The sequence below is a fragment of the Danio rerio genome, chromosome 16, assembly GCF_049306965.1.
Source record: "Danio rerio strain Tuebingen ecotype United States chromosome 16, GRCz12tu, whole genome shotgun sequence".
NCBI classification, from domain to species: Eukaryota; Metazoa; Chordata; class Actinopteri; order Cypriniformes; family Danionidae; genus Danio; species Danio rerio.
The window spans coordinates 59,052,435-59,074,886 of NC_133191.1; the positions used below are offsets into that span (position 1 = coordinate 59,052,435).

Sequence of the window (22,452 nt, forward strand, 5' to 3'; positions counted from 1 at the left end):
GTATATTAAGCTTTATTAATGTTATGTAGAATGAACATGTGCATATTTGTAATTTTAAACATTTAAATTAAAATGTAAATGCACATTTTTTTAAAGCTCATGTTTGGATTGCAAGGGTATACATATGACATTTCTGTATTTTAATTTATTTATAAAACAGGATTTGATTGAAAAAACACACACACGTTTATAATAATTGCTGTCAAACAATTGATTGCATATATATATATATATATATATATATATATATATATATATATATATATATATATATATATATATATATATATACACACACACATACAAAACCAAAATATTTACATGTATATTTATATAAAATTTGCATATATATATATATATATATATATATATATATATATATATATATATATACCAATCAATGATACATCAACAAGAAATCAATGTATTTATTCATGAAGCAAAAATTTAATGACTCAGAAATGACAGTAAATAAATTTGATTCGAATGAATGCAGCAGTTTATTCTTCATCATGAAACATTAATAATCACAAATATTCTGATGATGAAAATCCAGCTTCATGTCACATCTATACATTAAAGGCACAGACGGACTTCATTAACAGTTTTATCTCATATTTTAATCTTTTAATTGGAGTTTTCAGATTTAGGTTTTATTTTAATGAAATAATTAATATTCTTTTGTTTTGGTCATTTTTTGGCAGAATAAACTCTGTACAGTTGAAGGCAAAATTTATTAATGAAATGCTGATTTTTTTCCCCAAGTATTTTCCAAATCATTAAACAATAACTTTACCCTGATTACCCTGGTGAACCTTTAAATGTCACTCAGCCGAACACTAGTGTCTTGAAGAATATCTAGTTGTGCTGTCATCATGACAGAGTAAATAAATCAGTTATTAGAGATGAGTTAGTAAAACTATTATGATTAGAAATGTGCAAGACAACAATAATAGCTGTCTTCAACTGTACACATATAAATAAACAACAGATCAACATTAAACATGTTTTATTATAATCAGAGCGATCAGCGCTCAACATCTGAATGGAGTAAATCTGCACGTTTAACACATGTAAACCTGCAGAAAACAGCAGATCTGTGTGTGTGTGTGTGTGTGTGTGTGTGTGTGTGTTTCAGACCCGCTGTGTGTTTGATTCCCTGGAGACACACACACACACAAACACACACATGTGCATTGAATGCATTGAGTGATGATCAGCGAGGGATGATTAATCATGAATATAAAGGGAGTGTGTGTGTGCGTGCGTGCGTGAGTGTGTGTGTCTACATGCTGGTGGGAAGCTTCTGTTTTCTGCTTTTGGTCGGGACGCCGGTCTGTTCATACTGCAGCTTCTCCTTCAGATATTCCTGTTTACACTCCTCGAAGAACACCGGATCCCGATAACTGCAGCCGAACACACAAAACAATAAAAAAGAAGAAGAAAAAATGTCAAAATATTGTTAATAAAGTCAAATTTAGAGGAAAAAAATTCATTTTTGGAGAAAAAAAATCCTGTTGTGTTTTGAGAAAGTGTGTTACACTTTAAGATGCTGAGAATAAACTTCTTACATTCTGAGACAAAAACAAATTGATTAAAAAACCTGTTTAGTGTAAAACTTTTATCATCTGAACATGAGTTTATTCTCAATATTTTATTTCCTTCTCTACTCTAAATTTAACGAGATCTTCAAGAAACAAAACTGTTTTGAGAAATAAATCATTTAAGAATAAAATGTAGGAAATAATGTAAAATTCAGAAAAAAACTGCTGGATTTTGAGAAAAAAAAATCTAAATAAATGTTGAGAATAAAATCTTCACATTCTGAGAAAGAAAACGTTATTTTCTGAAGTGTTTAGAGTAAATCTAGTTTCCTCTAAGTTTGATGAGTTTATTCTCAATATTTGATTTCAAACTTTTCCTCCAAATTTAAAGTGTTCTTCAATAACGTGTCATTTAGAGATTAAGGTTGTTGTGTGTTTTTTAAGAAATAAATCATTTAAGAAAAATGTCAAAATCAAATGAAGAAAGTCAAACTCAGAAAAAATAAAAATAATAATCAAACGCTCAAATAAAATCATTACAATCTGAGCAAAAAAGATTAATATTAGTGTTCTTTAAATTGAAGGTGTTCTTTAAGAAAACAAAGTGTTGGATTTTGAGGGTAAAGCTGTTTTTGTTTTGAGATATAAATCCTTAAAGAAAAATGTAAAAATCAACTGTTGGGAATAAAATCAAACTCTAAGAAAAATGAATCCTGTTGCCTTTTGAAAAATAAACAGTTGAGGAAAAACTCAAATTCAGAGAGTAAAACTTGTTTTCTACATTTATTCTCAACACTTTTTTCTCTCTAAATTGAAGGTGTTCTTCAAGAAACTGTTGAATTTTGAAAATAAAGTTGTTTTGTTTTGAGAAATAAATCCTTTTAAAAATGCCAAAATCAAATGTTGAGAATAAACCAATTCAGAGGAAAAACAAAAAAAAGTGTCTGGAGTCAAACTTTTTTCTCAGAATTTTTATCTTCAAAATATATATATATTTCAGCAGTTTGTTCTGTAAATTAAATGTTCTTCAAGAAAACAAAGTGTTGTATTTTGAGAATAAAGCTGTTGATTTGTCTAGAAATAAATCCAAATATCAAAGTAAAATGTTGAGAATAAAATCCAACTCAAACACAAAAAAGAATCCTGTTGCATTTTGAAAAATAAAATGTTGAGGAAAAACTCAATTAATTGTGAGAATATATATATATAAAAGTAGAAACGTGTTTAGAGTAAAACTTGCGGAGTTTATTCTCTACATTTGATTTTAACATTCCCTTGCTCAGAAATAAAAAAATGTGTTTAGGGAAAACCTTGTTAGATTTTGTTTGAAATATTGAAATTAAATGTTGGGGATGTGATGCTCAGAAAAAAAACGTGTTAAATTTAGGAAAAATAAAATTCACATTTTGTTTCAAACTGAAAGAACGAATCAGCTCAAAACAGCGCAAAAACAACCAATTTTCACATTTAGTGTGATACGCGTGTCCTAATAGTGTTTATAGCTGTGTGGGACACATATACGACTGTCAACAGCTCAACACGTCTGTTCACGACCCTTTAAACTAAACAAAGTCAATATTGCTGGAGAAAATGTTCAAAATTAAAGCACAAATTTGTACAATTTAAAAAATATATTGACAAAGAATGAAATGATTAAATTCAGTCAAAACCACATGCTGAGAATAAACACACACACACACACACACACACACATCTGAGGGAAAATGATAATGAGTGTGTGAATGTAGAAGAGAGAAACTCACTGCTGCGTCAAACACTCTTTCAGCGCCGCGTTCTCCTCACGACACTTGAAGACCATGAAGAAACCCGAGTCCTTACAGCAGACGTTGAACGCTGGACACACACACACACACACACACACACACACACACAATTAATTAATGCTGTTTCTCTTTTGAACACAGGAACTCATTCAGTGTGTGTGTGTGTGTGTGTGTGTGTGTGTGTGTTCATTAAGCATTAATTACACTCCTCAAAGCTCCTGCAGAAACTGACCGTCATCACCTGATATACCAGAGCGCTCCCTCACTGAAGCGGAGCAGGGCTGAGTCTGGTCAGTGTCTGGATGGGAGAGCACATGGGAACACCAGGCTGCTGTTCGCAGTATTGTTAGTGAGGCCAGCAGGGGGCGCTCAACCCGTGTTCTGTGTGAGTCCTAATGCCCCAGTGTAGTGAAGGGGACTCTATACTGCTGTTAAACCGAGCTCCTGACTCTCTGTGCTCAGTAATAACCCCATGGCACTGCTGATACAGAGTAGGGGTGTAACCCCGGTGTCCTGGCTAAACTCCCTCCATCAGCCCTTACCCATCACGACCTCCTAATCATCCCCATCCACTGAACTGGCTCCATCACTCTCTCCACTCCACCTATAGCCGGTGTGTGGTGAAGCACTGGCGCCGTTGTCCTGTGATGCCGGAGCATCATCCAAGTGGAGCTTTGGTGTGTATGACCATACAGGATAAATGCACTATATAAATACACACAACAATAATGATGAAGATGATGATGATGACGATGGTGTTCTTCATCTGTATGCAGAGCAGATCCAGCAGAAGCAATCGCTGAGAGCAGAAGTGTGAGACTAATCTCATACATATCAGCCTGATGTTGTGATGCAGAAACACTACAGCACACACACACATATACACATGCGCACACACACACACACATATATACATATATATATATATATATATATAAACACACAGACAACCCCAAATCAGAAAAAGTCGGCACAGTATAACTACAGCTAGACATATAAACTCACCGGCCACTTTATAAGGTACACCTGATTTTGCTTCATATTGTCATGATAGCATCACACAGTTGCTGCAGATTTGTCGGCTGCACATCCATGATGCCAATCTCCCGTTCCACCACATCCCAAAGCGGCTCTATTGGATTGAGCTCTGGTGACTGTGGAGGCCATTTGAGTACAGTGAACTCATCGTCATGTTCAAGAAACCAGTCTGAGATGATTGAGCTTTATGACATGCTGCGTTATCCTGCTGGAAGTAGCCATCAGAAGATGGAGACACTGTGCTCATAAAGGGATGGACATGGTCAGCAGCAATACTCAGGTAGGCTGTGGCGTTGATGCTCAATTGGTACTAATGGACCCAAAGAAAATCTCCCCCACACCATTACACCACCACCACCAGCCTGAACCGCTGATACAAGGCAGGATGATCCATGCTTTCATGTTGTTGAGGCCAAATTGTGAGCCGAGCATCTGAATGTGTCAGCAGAAATGGAGACTCATCAGAGCAGCAACGTTTCTCCAATCTTCTATTGTCCAGTTTTGGTGAGTCTGTGTGAATTGTAGCCTCAGTTTCCTGTTCTTAGCTGACAGGAGCGGCACCCGGTGTGCTCTTCTGCTGCTGTAGCCCATCCGCCTCAAGGTTGGACGTGTTGTGTGTTCAGAGATGCTCTTCTGCAGAGCTCGGTTGTAGCGAGTGCTTATTTGAGTTACTGTTGCCTTTCTATCAGATGGAACCAGTCTGGCCATTCTCCTCTGACCTCATCAACAAGGCATTTGCGCCCACAGAACTGCCGCTCACTGGATATTTCCTCTTTGTCGGAGCATTCTCTGTAAACCCTAGAGATGGTTGTGCATGAAAATCCCAGTAGATCAGCAGTTTCTGAAATACTCAGAGCAGCCCGTCTGGCAGCAACAACCATGCCACGGTCAAAGTCTCTTAAATCCCCTTTCTTCCCCATTCTGATGCTCACTTTGACCTGCAGCAGATCCTCTTGACCATGTCTACATGCCGACATGCAGTGAGCTGCTGCCCTGTGATTGGCTGATTAGACATGTGCGTTAACAAGCAGTTGGACTGGTGTACCTAATAAAGTGGCCAGTGAGTGTATACATAGTGATTTTTTTTTTCTCTTTGCCATGATGACAGTAAATAATATTTAACAACAGAAAATAAGAAAGAAGGAAAGAAACTGACAAAAACAAACAAACAGAGGAAATGCAGGAGTGACGAGATGATAAGTGTGTGTGTGTGTGTGTGTGTGTGTGTGTCTGTGTGATGAGCACGTGTGTGTGTTCAGCTGCAACTCTGCAGGATCCAGCAGACACTTTGAACAGTGCAACTAACACACACTCACATGCAGCAGACGCAGAGCTGCGGCCGACAGGAGACAGAGGTGTGAATGAACACAGCACAGGGGCTTTCCAGCACTCCCACACACACACACAGATACACACACAAACACGCATGATGCATGTGAGAAACACACCCACGCATGCTGAACACACACTCATACAAACACAAACACACACTCACATGGTCATTAGATCTTCTCTATTTAGTTATTTCAATTATTGTCTTTAATTTGATTAATTATTCATTTATTTTTTGCTGTATTTTCCCCAGATATCTCTCTTTTCTAATAGAATTTTCCTCTTTGCATTTGTATCTGAATGAAATCTCTACATTTTACATCATTTCTGTTCTTAAAACAACAAACTAAAAATAATCAATGAACTATTCAGCATTTAAAACTGAAATCTGATCTGATTTGACTGCTGGACACACACTAGATTATTTCAGAAATGCCATCTGCATTATCTTTGCCATGATGACAGCACACTACCTGACACCAGTCTTGCCGCTTATCCCAGTTGTAGGAACACAGATAATATCTGCTCTTCTAGTGGCTGATCTGGTGTCAGAAGTGTCTCTGTGAAAGGTGAAGGCCTCTAGATTTTGCTGATTTGAGCTCAATAAATCTGATCATGTCTTGATGTTGACTGATTTGATGAGGACAGTGCGCTCTGACTCTGCTCACACTAAAGTGTCATCACTGAACAGAAATAATGTCCAGTATAGAATATAAAGTCCTGCTGCAGTGGAGACAGAATGAATATTGTGTCTGACTCCATCATGAGCTTGGAGGACTGCATCCATACATCTCTGACATGACTCACATCACTGATTAATAAAGTCATCTGGAATGAAGAAGAAAGCTTCAGCAGGATCCCAGAGTTCATCAAGAGTCTTTGTGTTCATCTTCAACACCTCCTCCTTCATCAGCTCAATAATGTTGATGTCTGGTGACTGGGCTGGCCAATCCTGGAGCACTCTCTGCTTTCAGGAGCTTTGATGTGGAGGCTGAAGTATGAGCAGGAGCGCTATCCTGCTGGAGAATTGTCCCTCTCCTGTGGTTTGTAATGTAATGGGCAGCACAGATGTCTTGATACCTCAGGCTGTTGATGTTGCAGATCTCTCCATACTGAATGAACCCAAACCAGGATGTCTCCTTCACCAAACTTGACTGATTTCTGTGAGAATCTTGGTCCATGCTGGTTCCAGTAGGTCTTCTGCAGTATTGGTGATGATGCAGATCAGCAGATGATCCAGCAGAGGAATCCACCTTCTGACACTTTCACACATCATCAACTAGAAGACCAGATATTATCTGCTGCTCTTACAGCTGATCCACCACAAGACAAGTCAGGGAGTGTAGATGAAAGATAGCTAGATATTCTTCAAGACACTAGTATTCAGCTTAAAGTGACATTTATAGGCTTAATTAGGTTAATTAGGCAAGTTAGGGTCCAATTTCATTTGGAAAATATTTGAAAAACAAATCACAGGGCTGAATAATTTTTAATTTAACAGTGTATATATATATATATATATATATTAGGGATGCCACGGTTCTCAATATAATATTGAACTGTACGGTACGACCTCCACGGTTCAGTATGCACTTGTGAATTGCGGTTTTCTCGGTTTTGCTTTAAATAATTCATGTGTGTTTTATATCTCCCCGAATTGACTGTGTGTGCCTGTAAATCCATGAGCTGAGGTGAGGAAACTCCTCCCCGCGAGTAAATATCCAATCACTGTGCTCTAAAGTTAGGGGGCGCTTGACCAACATGGCGAGTGGTGGTGAAGTGAGGCAGCAGTACGAGAAAGTGCCGGCAAAGTGAGGCAACAGTACCAGCAAAGAGCTAAGAATGATGGTGATTCTATGCTCTTTAGTATGAGGAAGCGCCGGCCTCTTTCAAATCTGCGGTGTGAGGACATTTCGGTTTTGCAGGTTAGTATAAAGCCAATAAAAGAAAAAACTGTGAACAAAAAATAACTGTGTGCTGCATTGATTTACACATATAATCATGACTGCACATCTGCAGCGCATCACCCAGCAATATCACTGTCTGAAGCAGGAGAGCAGAGAAGCGAATAAAGTCCTCCAAACAGCAACAATCCCTCACTGAATCCTTCCAGCAAACAAACACAACTGGCTCTGAGAGACACATAAAATAGCAGAGGCAGTGCGGGTGTTTACTGCTGAAGATTTGCAGCCGTTTTGGGTGATTGGAGATGTGGGCTTCTGTCATCTTATAAAAGCACTCGATCTGCGTTACAGACTACAGTCTCGCATGTTTCAGCACCGAGATAATGAAGATGGTTTATTTATGTTTACTGAAGGACAAATATGTTTATCTGTAATGACCAATTCATCTTTATTAACTCCACATGTGTGTTTATTCTCCAAGTGGAGGAGTTCATGTGTTCTCCAGTTTGTACATGGGCTACAGCAGCTGTGAGATTTCAGTGCTCATTTATTATACAATACTCTAGGAACTAGTGCACTTTTCTTGGCTTTTAAGTAAAACAAAATGAGTATTGCAATAAATCCTTTTTATTTTTTTCTCCTCAACCTTTCACTGTTCCTATTGCCTATAGAATAACAAAAAACACACGTGTCAAGCCATGAGAACCAAACCGAACCAAAAGCCGTGTTAAAAAAACTGAGGTATGTATTGAACCGTGGGCTAACTGTATTGTTGCAACCCAAATATATATAAATATATATATATATATATATATATATATATATATATATATATATATATATATAATATATATATATATATATATATATATATATAGAGAGAGAGAGAGAGAGAGAGAGAGAGAGAGAGAGAGAGAGCGAAAGAGAGAGAGAGATATCCTGCAGACTGCCGTGAGTTTCACATCAACACAAACATGTTTTATTAATCAGTGTTTTGTTCCTTTAATCTTCGTCAGCCTGAGATGGAAAATAAACAGTGTGTGACCGAAACTGTGGTCAGAAGAACAGATGAAGTGTGTGTGTGTGTGTGTGTGTGTGTGTGCACGCTACAGACAGCGAGACCATAATAGATGCTCAGTGTAGTAAAGTTCAGAGGAGTAAAACAGCAGATTACAGTGTGTGTGTGTGTGTGTGTGTGTGTGTGTGCAGAAATACGCTCACTGTGTTTACTGTGTTCAGAGCGCTGAGGGGCTTATTCTGATTTTCTCAGACATATCAAGGTAAGTGCACAAAGGTCTCTCTTTCACACTCACACACTTACACACATCCTATACTCCATATAGAAGGCAGAAAGTAAGCTTTTTCTCACCACTGTAACTGACAATCAGCAGTAAAAAGACAAATTTTCCAGCAGGGAAAACCAAAAACATTCAATAATGCATGATTATGTGCTGTCATGGCTTTACAATCAATAAATGTGATCATAATGGAAGTCAAAGGGGCAAAAACAGCCCCAACATCACCACAGGGGAGTCAATCTGCCCAGTGTATTGTTGAGTTTATGAAAAAGTCAAAGATTTTTCACAAAAAATCTGTCAAAATAAGATTCGTCAGCAATTTTAAAATGTATATTAGTTTAGTTTAATAATCATTAGGGGTGTAACGATACACTCAGCTCACGATACGATGTGTATCACGATATAATGTTCACGATTCGATATGTATCACGATATTTGGAATAAAAATTTAAAATTAAACTGAAATGCAAATTTTACCAAGTAAACTATTTTTTATGTATTTCTTTTGTTTCAACTTGTTAAACTGAACCTTCAAGAAAATTAATTAAACAGGCCTGTCTCTGGAAAATAAAACAATTTAAAAACTTCTTAAAAATATTATTGAAATGACAGAGACAAAATTAAGGAACAATTTAAGTAAAGGTGCAAAAAAAATAAGCTTTCTATTCAATTGAGTTTAACAGTAAGAGCTTAAGGCTTTGCTTGGTCACTTGCGTTTTTTGTGTGTGCAAATAAAATCCATTTTTCCAGGTATTTAATTCATATTTAATTAAATTAATTTAGAGATATCTCTAATTACAATTGTGACTAGTCAAAACTCATTTAGAGATATCTGCAAATATTTTTCAATGGAAGTCAATGGTGGAATATGACTAGTCATAATATATTTGCAGATATCTAGAATCTGATTTCGTACTAGTACAATTGTAATTGCAGATATCTCTAATTGTCATTCTGACTAGTCGAATTATAATTATGACTAGTCAAAATATAATTAAAGATATCTCTAAATATATTTAAGGATCGTCAGAACAAAGGTTTAAATGCTAAAACGGCTTGCCATACGGGCGCGTCTATCATAGTCCGCCCTCTGTAGTAACAGCTCGCGGTCAGCTCACGTCATGTGTGATTTTGCGGCGGGAACATTATATGAAGACAGAATGATATTTTAGGGTGAATTGTGCCTTATAAATACAGTATGTGACTCTTTCAACACCATTAGGAGGTATCCATGTCGCTGTGCAAAGTATGTAAATCACTGTGAAGACTTTAAAACTTAGGATGTTTGACCCAGTATGCGTGTCAAAAAGCGGACGAGTCTAAAGCAATGACTGGACAACCCAAATGTTGCCAGACGTCCGATTTTGAGAGGATGGGCCATCCTCTATTTCAGCTCCACTCATCTTGGTCTGCTAACATTACTGCTGCTGCAATCTGAACTCAAGACAGCAGGTGGAACGTAGCTCACGTGCAAACAGCTCAACTAATAAGAGAAAACGGACGTCATATCGTAATCAAATCGTCATAACCCCACGATGCATATCGAGACATTTTTGCATCGCAATAAATCGTACAACGATAAATCGTTACACCCCTATTAATCATATATTAATAACTGTAATTTTCCAAATGGGAAAAGGTTGGTTTGTTGGTTGTACACTGAGAGTGCTTTCACACCTGCCTTATTTAGTTGGATTGAATCGCACTAGAGTTCGCTTTCCCTTTTGGTGCGGCTGGTTTGGGCAGGTGAGAATGCAGCAGGCGCACTCGAGTGCGCACCAAAAGCGGACCAAATAAGCATACCGAGACCTGCTTGAAGAGGTGGTCTCGGTACATTTTCACACGAACCTCTGGAGCGGTTCGTTTGTGGTGAGAATATGATCCGAACTAAAACAGGTCCAACCGCAAAAAGTACTGCGCCTTCTGGACTAATCCAGCTGCCGTAAGCCGATGCGCAGTGCATTATGGGATATGGAGGAAAATATTTGTTGACAGCGCTTTATTAACAGAGAGAGAGAGAGAGAGGGGAAAACATTACCTGATGGATTATTGATAATATTTACAAGATGAGCATGTCACAGTTTAGCTAAATTAATTCACGCCTCCTCCTGAAGTGACGAGCGATGCATTAAACACTGTTTTCCAGCCGCGGCCGCACTTCATTCTCGAAATGTAGAGTTTGTCTAAAGCAGGGATACAATCAGCAGCACAATCATCCCTCCATAGTAAAAACCACATGTTGTGTCTGCCGGTTTTGTTTACCTGCAGGAGTTCATTGGCATTTTCCCGCACGTGAATTCTGACCAATCAATAAGCAGTTTAGGAAATATGTTCAACAACATCCGGCCAATGAGAGAAGTGGATTTTGTCAGATGACTGCATGTTGGTTCGTTTTAACTGGTTTGGACCAAAGCCAGCAGTGTGGTGTGAAAACGACCCAAAGACGGCAGAAAATGCAACAATGCATCATTTATTTCCCTTGGTCCAGACCAAATGAAGTGAGCTACAGATGTGAACGCGCCCTAAATCATTAATAGCCTGTTTGTTGAGTTTATGATCCCGACAGCACAGAGGCGATCAGCAAGCGTGATTAATTGTTTTATTTGGGTTCAAGCCTCCTTCATTAACACAGAGGATGCGGGCTTTATGACTTGTGCTGCAGGCAGTCCCCAGGGGGCGATCTAACGGCCGAGACCTTCACTTAAAAGCAGCCGTGCAGCACACTTGCGTGAGGTGCACAGGGCGCATAAGCAGTGCGTAAAACACTCGTGGCTGTTAGTAAACCATTCAACAGATGCCCCTCTCAATGCAAAAAGCGTGTGATCAGCCTCCTATACAGCCAAACTTTATAATATATAATAATATTTTTTAATCGTTTAACTGACACCATTAAATAGTTAAAAATGCACCCCTTCGATTAACACCCCATTCACATATGGCTTCAGCGTCAACACTTGACTGAAGTTGGGGCCAATGAAATTCAGTCAGCAATAGGCCACTGTCTAGCTGGTGTATTTGCATACAGTGATCTGATTGGCTGATGCTTCCATCAGCACTTAAAAAGTTGAGCTAGTCCCAATTTCTGCAGTGAGCAACACCTCTGAAGTGGCGCTGACGGATCCACAATGCAGTTCGGCAACGCCTGACGTCACCCATTCAAAGTGAATGGGAAGCGTTGACGCTGACGCCCCGTGTGAATGTGGCGTAAGGGTTAATTGGTTATTTTGAGCATCCCTACAGCCAACAGCTCAACAAATGTGTTTTGGTGTTTCATGACCCTTTAATCGCACGTTCACACCGAAAGCAGCGAGAGCGTCAAAGTAGCAGGAAGTCATTCATTTTCAATCAGAGCCAGCGGCGATAAGCAGCGAGGAGCAGCGCAGCACGTCTTCGCCGGTGTGGGCGTGGAGGAGAGCTGAAATCAAGTCAACTTTATGGTAATGAGCTATGACGCGGTTTGGCGGCAACCAATCAGAATGAAGAAGTCCAGCGCTTGAGAGGAGTTCAGAGAACACAGCCCTGTGAACTTTGGTTCCGAACACCGCTTTCCAGGGGTTTGATTATTGCGCTCGCTGATTCCAATTCCAATTATTTGCAATGTTTTCTTACATTTACATTTAGTCATTTAGCAGACGCTTTTATCCAAAGCGACTTACAAATGAGGACAAGGAAGCAACTTACACAACTATAAGAGCAACAATGAAGAAGTGCTGTAGGCAAGTTTCAGGTCTGTAAAGTCTAAAAAGAAAAGTATTAGTACAATTTTTTTCTTTTCTTTTTTTTGGGGGGGGTAAGTTAGTGTGATATCCAGAGAAGCAATTACAGATTAGGAAGTGAAATGGAGCCTAAATAGTTGAGTTTTTAGTCGTTTCTTACAGGAACATTCATTAAATAAGCTACCGGTGAGTTTCTGATGTGCATTGATGATATATAATTATCTTTTAAAAAGCGGGAATCTCACGCAACAGCTCAAAACAGTACAGCTGCTTCAGGACATTACAGACATATGGACACATTAAGCCACACCACATGCTACTTGATCTTCCATGTTTAAATGAATTTTATAAGAAGTGCGTGACGTTTTCACGCTAGAAAGCATGTTGTATGCAGGAATGTAACTGATATGCTGCAACGGCACCTTTGAATACCAGATCAATGTAGTGAATTTTGACGCTCTCGCTGCCGGAGCTCAAGGCAGACAGCGTTGTCGCCAGGGCGGCCAGAGCGACCTTTCGGTGTGAACGCACAGTTAAGCCTGGTTTATACTTCTGCGTCAAGTGACCGGCGTAACCCACGTCGCATGCAACGCGCGTAGCTGTGCATTTATACTTCTGCGCACTGTCTCTGTTAATGCTCCTCTGTGTTGAGCTCTTCGCTGGTGTTTTGCTTTTCCTGAACACTTCCTGAATGTACAAGTGGCTCAAACTCGCTCATTTTGAGGCAGGAACCGGCGGACGTTCAACAACTTTAACCATGAGGTAAACACAGAACAAAACTTTCCATCCGGAGCTCCTTCACAGGACTCCACACTTGTAAACAATCGCTTCATCGGGCTCGCGCCATTCGCGCGGCTCTCGTTCCTGCCCAGACTCGTCAGCGCTACCAAGCCGACCAATCACAGAGCTTGCGGTACGCGTCGTTGCGACGTGTAGTTACATTTTTTGAGAGGTGCACGCGTGCATTTGACGCAGAAGTATAAATCAGCCTTAATGAACATGACATCATTTTCCCCAACGTTCCATTGTACACTGAAAGTCCTCCTAACTCTGCCAGTGTCCACAGCCTCCACAGAGCGGCCTTTCAACATATTGAGGCGCCTGAAGACTGTTTTACACAACACAACGATGGACTAGAGGCTCACTGGACTTTATGAACATTCATCCTGACATTAAACTCAACAACGAGGAAGAGCTTAAACAGATGCAGACCACTGGGCGGAGGAAGACCTTAAACTGCTAATAGGTGAGGAAGGTTTCGTTGCAATAATGAACTGTTCGTCAGTATTTTCTGTCACTGTTTTTGTATTTTCAGTTTGTCCGTGCTTTGGTGCTGGTGTGGGTATGTTTCGGGGGGGCATTGCTGCTAGATCTGTGCACACTTTGGAATAAAATCCTGTTGGTGCCCCTGTATACATGCGTATGTATGAATATAAATGAGTGTGTGTATGCGTGTGTGTGTATGTATGTAAAGTGAGTGAGTGATGTGTGTGTGTGTATGTCCCCATACCGTCCACCTGCTGAACACATCTCTCCTTGGCCTTCTCTCTCATCATCTTTGGGATCAGCACGTCTCTCTCCACATGCCTCAGGTGCGGCTCTTCTGCTCAACAAAAACACCACAGTGTCACACACGCACACACACACACACACACTCAAACACTCACTTTAGTTTTACTGCAGTAAACTGTGCTGTTCATTCATTCATTTTCTTTTCGGATTAGTCCATTTATTGATCAGGGGTCGCCACAGAGGAATGAACCACCAACTTATAAAGCATATGTTTTACGCAGCGAATGCCATTCCAACTGCAACCCATCACCGGGAAACACCCATACACTCTCATTCACACACATACACTACTGACAATTTTAGCCTACCCAATTCCCCTATAGCGCATGTGTTTAGACTGTGGGGGAAACCCACGCCAACATGACAACTGACAACCTGTGAGTTTAAACTTGAACTCTGAGTTGATTTACCGAGAGGTTAAAAACTCAGCCCAGGTGTCAGAAACTCTTGTATGATCAGTGAAATCACTCTGGGTAAACTTTAGTCAAATATAATTCTACCTTTGTTCATATCTCAGACACCTTTGGGCCTGAATGCTGTTAATAAACACGTTTCTGTTCATCTGTTGAACCAAACACTACATCATCAGACTGTGAGCACTTCCATCATCTGAAAGAGAATGACGATGGGTTTCCCATAACCCTTTTACAGGAATATTTTAAACAACAAAGTGGATTTTCCATAACTTTTCACAGTAATTCTGCTAATACAGTGGTTCACTTTTTTCACCAAATACCACCTCAGAAAAAAAGTGTCTCTCCATATACCACAATAATGACCAGTACTAAAAATAGAGTAGCATAGTTGGCCAAATTAAGCAGCTACAGCACTGCACAGTTCCAAAACGAGAATCATATTCATATTTATACAATATTTGATAGATTTTGAAAGATATCTTGCATGCAGGGGCAAAGCAGTGGCGCAGTAGGTAGTGCTGTCGCCTCACAGCAAGAAGGTCGCTGGTTCGAGCCTCGGCTCAGTTGCCGTTTCTGCATGGAGTTTGCATGTTCTCCCTGCGTTCGCGTGGGTTTCCTCCGGGTGCTCCGGTTTCCCCCACAGTCCAAACACATGCGGTACAGGTGAATTGGGTAGGCTAAATTATCCGTAGTGTATGAGTGTGAGTGTGTGAATGTGTGTGTGGATGTTTCCCAGAGATGGGTTGCAGCTGGAAGGGCATCCGCTGTGTAAAAACTTGCTGGATAAGTTGGCGGTTCATTCCGCTGTGGCGACCCCGTATTAATAAAGGGACTAAGCCGACAAGAAAATGAATGAATGAATGTTGCATGCACATATGACATATTTGTAAAACTTTTTGAAATCTAAACATTAACCTGTATGTAGATTGGTGGGGAAAAGCTGACATAACATTGCTGCACTGTAAGTTTTATTTTTGGAGAAAATTAAAAAAGCACTGCAGTGTTTGGGTGTTCTGTGTTTGTCTGAGATAATCAGTCTATCAAAATGATATTCCATACGAAATATGAAGCTGATGAAGTGGGTTTTTGTCACGTGACTCGCCGTGCTGCATTCTGAAAAGTTAAGTTGTTTTTAACTAGGCACTCCTGGAATATGCAAGCGCATCGTGCTGCAATTCTTACTCATTTTGCTGGCTTGTGGGTTCAATTTTTGCCCCTCAAGTGACCATGATGTAACAAGAGAATACTGTAATTTTTCCAAATAAAAGATTTTTCAAAATAAATGATTATTCAGACTCACATAATGAATAAAACGGAAATAATTAATCATTTTTAGTGCAGCCTGGTACCAATTGATCTATAGACCAGTGCTGGTCTGTGGCCCGAGGGTTGGGGACCACTGCTCTAGCGCAGAGGTTCTCAAAGTGGGGGTCGGGACCCCCCGAGGGCTCGCGGGACAATGAAGGGGGGGTCGCCTGGTGATTTTTAAAAATCGATTAATTTTTATTAAACCTTAAGACTTACTGTATTTTATCAATAACTTACTGAAGAGAAAAAAATAGTCGTTTATAGTTACTATAAACTATATAGTTACTATAGTAGCTTATAGTTACTAGTTCTATTGGATTGCGACTTCTCGGGTAATTACATTATACTAAAGACACAACAATACTGTCAGATGCAGCAGATTTTGTAACACCAGGTTAAACTTTCTAGCCCATTTACAGCACTGACATACATAAAAAAACAAAGAATAGACTTGGGTCTATTGGTGTGTGTGTGTGCATCATTGCATACAAGGTTTCTGTATTTATAACCACCACCTCAGAGAATATTGGGGGTCACGAGTCTCTGGCATTGTCATTTTGGGGGTCGCGGGCTGAAAAGTTTGGGAAGCCCTGCTCTAGTGCATATCTGCTCTGCAAACACCACACACCTCCTTAGTTCTGCGTCAATTGGATTGATTTTTAGCAGCTGATGCACTAAAGTAAACATTTTAAGCACATCGCTTTTATCGTAGGCTTTAGAGAACAGCCAATTCTGATCAGATTGGAGTTATCGTACACATCATATGATTAAAATTGTATTTTTCTTTTATTACTCAGTGATTCCTCCGTGTACCACTGGAAGTAAGCCTGCGTTGTACACAGTTTGAGAACCACTGTGCTAATATATTGTTAAATAAATATGATGGTTTGATGGCTACATTTTGGACTGCATGTGATAGATCACTACAGGAACCACATTATTAGATTAAATATTAGCAGAAAGTGATTTACACATTAATGTATTGATGAGAAGCTGCTGCTGCTGATCAGACACACTATGGTTTAGTTGAAAATCAGGACAGTGTTATAAAATAAGTATGTTTTGATCTCATTATAGTGATTTATATTCAGAATAACTCCTGGTATGGCAGTCTGTCTCTACAGTAATGTGTGGATCAGTAAACTGGATTATATCGCTAGAGAAACTCCTGTCATTTCTGAGCAGTAAACACACTGTACTGTAGCTCAGCACACACACATTCACAACAAACAAGTCTGGCGGAAATGAAAGTCTTCCTCTACCTGCTTTAGGCGGATCCATGTACACTGAAGGTAATGATAATGTAGTATCTTTATTATTTAATATTACAAAACATCGGTGTGTGTATCCAATGTGACCCTGCGCGGCGTGTTTAGCTGGAAACTCACTCACTTCCGGTGACGCCGCTAGCGCTTCTGGTCAGTGTAGTTCTGAGAGCTCAAGCTGAACTACAAACCGGCTGAACTGAAGTTGTTTTGATTTTATTTTGAACAACTTGTGTAAACAGACGTAAATGGTTTAAATCAATACTAGTAAACACGATTTTGGCATTTTATAAATTGTGTGTTTTTAAATGTACTTTATTTATAAGCAGACAACCTGCTTACATGTATTCCTGTGATGGTCAGCATTATTTTAAGCATCATTATTTAAATTTGTATTAACATTCATTTTCTTTTCGGCTTAGTCTCTTTATTAATCAGGGGTCGCCACAGCGGAATGAACCGCCAACTTATCCAGCAAGTTTTTTTACGCAGCGGATGCCCTTCCAGCTGCAACCCAACACTGGGAAACACCCACACATTCTCTCTCTCACACACACACACACACACATACACACACTCACACACACTAATACACTATGGGCAATTTAGCCTTCCCAATTCCCCTATAGCGCATGTGTTTGGACTGTGGGGGAAACTGGAGCACCCGGAGGAAACCCCCACCAACACGGGGAGAACATGCAAACTCCACACAGAAACACCAACTGACCCAGCGACCTTCTTCCTGTGAGGCCATCGTGCTACCCACTGCGCCACCTTGATACAGGGTGAATTGGGTAGGCTAAATTGTCCGTAGTGTATGAGTTTTATTGAGAGTGTGTGAACGTTTCTCAGTGATGGGTTGCAGCTGGAAGGGTGTAAAACATATGCTGGATAAGTTGGCGGTTCATTCCACTGTGGCAATCCTGGATTAATAAAGGGACTAAGCCGAAAAGAAAATGAATGAATGAATGAATGGATGATACATGTGTGTGTGTGTGTGTGTGTGTGTGTGTGATACATCTTTGTTTCTTTTAGCATGAGAAATGGTGCAGACACAGTGTGTAAGTACATACTGCATGTGAGAGAAAAAGTGTGTGTGTGTTAGAGTGTGGATAAAAGAGTGAGAGTGTGTGTGTGTGTGTGTGTGTGTCTGACACATCTGTGTTTCTTTTAGCATGAGAAAAGGTGAAGACACAATGTGTGTGTGTGTGTGTGTGTGTGTGTCTGACACTGTCGGTGTTTCTCACACCTGCAGCAGTATCTGAGGACAGAGTGTCTCAAACAGCAGACCACAGACACACACACACACACACACAGATTTACCTGAAACACACACTGCTTCAGACACTCAGATCAATAAGTGTGTCTAATGTGTGCTCTTCATCTGTGTGTGTTAGTCTGATGTTAGTTTGTTTGTGAACGTTCAGAGAGCATCAAAACAACATTAATCAATCACAGCAGCAAAGATGAACACAGTCACTTCACAGCGTCCAGGGCAGCTGTATAAAAGGCTCAAATCATTACAATACTAATCTGGAAAAGATAAGGGGCCCTATCATACACCCGGCGCAATGCGGCGCAAGGCGCGGCGCAAATGCTATTTACTAGTTTCAGCTTGGCACAAGTGTTGTTTTGCAGCACGCTGTTTAAATAGCAAATGCATTAGCGCTCATATGTGCGCCCATAGGCGTTCTGGTTTAAAAAGGAAGGCGTTCTGAGGCGGACCGCTGGCGCGTTGCTATTTTGAGAAACTATAATAGATTTTTCATTAGACCAAAACTAACCCGGTCTAAACTCCAGCACAGAGCTGCGCCTCGCTTACACACTGCTTAATACACACAAGATGTAGAGTATGGCAAGCCGTTTTGACTTTTATTCCTTCTCAGGGTATGTATTCTTGATATCAACAATTCAATTTGAATGGAAGCCTATGGTGACTTTTTACTAGTGGAAATGCAATTGTTGATATCAAAAATTATAGTTTTTATTGGTGGAAATGCAATTGTTGATGTCAAAAATTCAGTTGTTGGTATCAAAAATGTAAATTTGTCATTACTATGCATATTTATGAATTTATATTTGCACATATCCAAAAAGCAATTTGTGAGATCTGAAATAACAATTATTACTAGTGAAAATTGAATTGTTGATATTATAAATGTAATTTTTGATATCAACAATTACATTTTTGATATCAAGAATGTTTATTGTTGATATCAAAAATTGAATTGTTGATATGAAGAATACATATCCTGAGAAGGAATAAAAGTCAAAACGGCTTGCCATATGTAGAGCAATACACAAATATCTTTACATATGAAAAAATTAAAATATTAAGGATATATACAGGATATAATAAGAATATATATATAGGATATAAATATAAAGGATTAAAATATTATAAAATATATTATTTTCTAGCCAACATAAATATGAAAAGTCACTGCTGTCATGTCTTCTTCATCTCAGGAGGCTTTTTCAGTTCATTCATAACAATTTGCTTTTGTATAATGTTATTATTATTAGCAGTATTATTTATTATATCCACATTTATATTTGTTTTATTAAAAACAAGCTTAGATTTGTCCACCTGTCAGGTTTTAGACCATATGGGGCACAGCATGTGTTTTAGGATATAACTCAGGTTTTTGAACACACTTCATTATTATTGTTCATTTATTCGTTTGCTGGAAATTAGAAATGAATTTTTTAAACAAAAAATTTTTTGCGCTTAACAATTGAAAAGAATTATTTATAGGCTAATTGATGTCTGTGTGTAAAGGTTTCCCTATCCACAAGAGCGAAAGTGAAAGTAGATCCATTATCTCTCATTCTTGTGCGGTAGATGCTCTGTTTAACTGTTTTCTGTGAACTGTTTGCTTGTGAAATGCTCAGTTTTTCCACTTACACTTACTTTGCGTCCTGTAAATAGCAGATGCGCTTATGGCGCAACGCAGCTGGCTCTTAAAGGGAATGGGAGATGAGACTGGTTTATTCTCAAAACACACCTATAACTCATTAAGAAAATAAACTCAACCCTTTTGGACCATGCACCATGGCGCAAAGCGGATTTTCCCGTCCTTACATTAGCAAAAATGCATTCTGACACGCCCTGAAAGCGTTTGCGCCCTGCGTTTTGCGCATGGACCGTCAAAATAGACCCCAAGGTGTGTGTGTTGGGTGGACAATACAGCTGTTCATCTATTATAGATAACAATATCTAAAAATCTATTAAAATATTGATTATATTTTATTCACTCATTTCCTTCGACTTAGTCTGTTTACTTATCAGAGGTCGCCACAGCGGAATGAACCGCCGACTAATGCAGCATGTTTTACACAGCGGAAGCCCTTCCAGCTGCAACCCAATACTGTTTGCCGCAGCAGTCCTGACTGAGCCCACGTGCTGATCTGGCTTATAGATGAATGAGGACTTTTGATGCAGCGCCCCCTGTGGGGTCGGAGGTCACGCTTGTTCAGCTTAGGCTTGCACTCTTGTCCTTTACTCACTGAAACTCCTCCAGATTCCTTCAATCTTTAATGCTGTTCTGCACTGTTGAAGGTGAAATATCCTCATGTCCTCCTCTCTTTCTCTGAGGATCATTGTGTTTACACATTTCACTCATTTTCTCTCCTATTTGTTGTCAAACTGGCGATCCTCGACCCATCTCTGCTCCTAAAGGACTAGAGCTTTACTGATGCTGCTTTTGTAGCAGATCATAATCACAATCACCTGCTGACATCACCTGTGTCACATCACATCACCTGATCACTGCCCTAAACTGCTCCTGTCTCTGTTTCTGGAGTGTTCTGTGGCTCTGAATGACAGGAGAGGATGGAGATTTACACATGAAGTGAAGTCGACCAGACAAACATCTAATATTGTGTGTTCATAATGTCTGCGATCAAATACAAGACAGAGTACATTTACAAATCACTACTTTCCTTGTGTGTGTGTGTGTGTGTGTGTGTGTGTGTGTGTGTGTGTGTAATTATCAGAGTCTGTCAGCAGGACAGATCAGCACACCTGAAGCACCTGTGTGTCCATCTGACACCATCAGGCAGAGGCTGAGGAGGAGGATTTAATAACATCACATCACATCCATTCATCAGTTCATCCATTCATCAGTTCATCCATTCATCAGTTCATCTGTCCATCTGCTCATCCCTCCATCCGTCATCTTTCCGTTCATCCATTGTTTTGTTTGTTTCTTGGTTTGCTGAAGTGGTTTTCGCTCCTCACTCTGAGACTCTGGCAGAGGAAGATTAGCAGAGTTAAACCCTCTTACTGTACGGGTGAGTGACCCGCCAACTGTGACCACACACACACACCTCATACTGACCACACACACACACACCTTATACTGACCACACACACAAACACAGACACAACCACAAATACACCTCATACTAACCACACACACACATCTCATACAGATCACACACATCCTACTGACCGACCACACACACACACACACACACGCACGCATGCTTACGCACACACACACACACACACACACACACACACACACACACACACCTCATACTAACCACACACACACACACACACACACACACCTCATACTAACCACACACACACATCTCATACAGATCACACACATCCTACTGACCACACACACACACACGCGCACACACACACACGCATACACGCACGCACGCACGCACGCACACACACACACACACACACACACACACACACATCCCATACTAACCACACACACACACACATCTCATACTGAACACACACACACTTCATACTGACCACACACACACACCTCATACTAACCACACACACGTCTCATACAGATCACACACATCCTACTGACCACACACACACACACACACCTCATACTAATCACGCACGCACACACACACACACACACACACACACACATTGGTTTTTGTGAAAAGTGGGGACATTACATAGGTTTATCCAAACCGTATATTGTATTGCCCTCACCCCCCACCCCCACCCCTAAACCCAACCATCACTGTAGACTGTGTGCAGCTTTACTCTCTGATTAAACTCATTCTGTAGGATTTATAAGCATTTTAAGAAATGAGGACGTCACCAATGCACTCATATTTCACCTCCTTTTTGTAATACCTGTGTCATACCCATGTCATTATACAGATCTGTGTCCTGATATGTCACAAAAACACGAACACACACACACACACACACACACTGACAGACACACGCACACACACGCACACACACACACACACTTACCTCATACTAACCACACCCACG

At 39.9% G+C, this 22,452-nt stretch overlaps 1 protein-coding gene across 1 annotated transcript; it reads right to left on the reverse strand.

Annotated features, from left to right (window-relative positions):
* Window positions 1-476: 476 nt before the first annotated feature.
* cmc1 (C-x(9)-C motif containing 1) lies at window positions 477-17,324 on the reverse strand. Its single transcript, NM_213326.2, has 4 exons — window positions 17,175-17,324; window positions 14,127-14,219; window positions 3,308-3,398; window positions 477-1,406 (listed from the first exon to the last, which is right to left on the reverse strand). The coding sequence occupies exons 1-4, from the start codon at window positions 17,191-17,193 to the stop codon at window positions 1,286-1,288; spliced, it is 324 nt and encodes a 107-aa protein (NP_998491.2). The 5' UTR covers window positions 17,194-17,324; the 3' UTR covers window positions 477-1,285.
* Window positions 17,325-22,452: the final 5,128 nt, after the last annotated feature.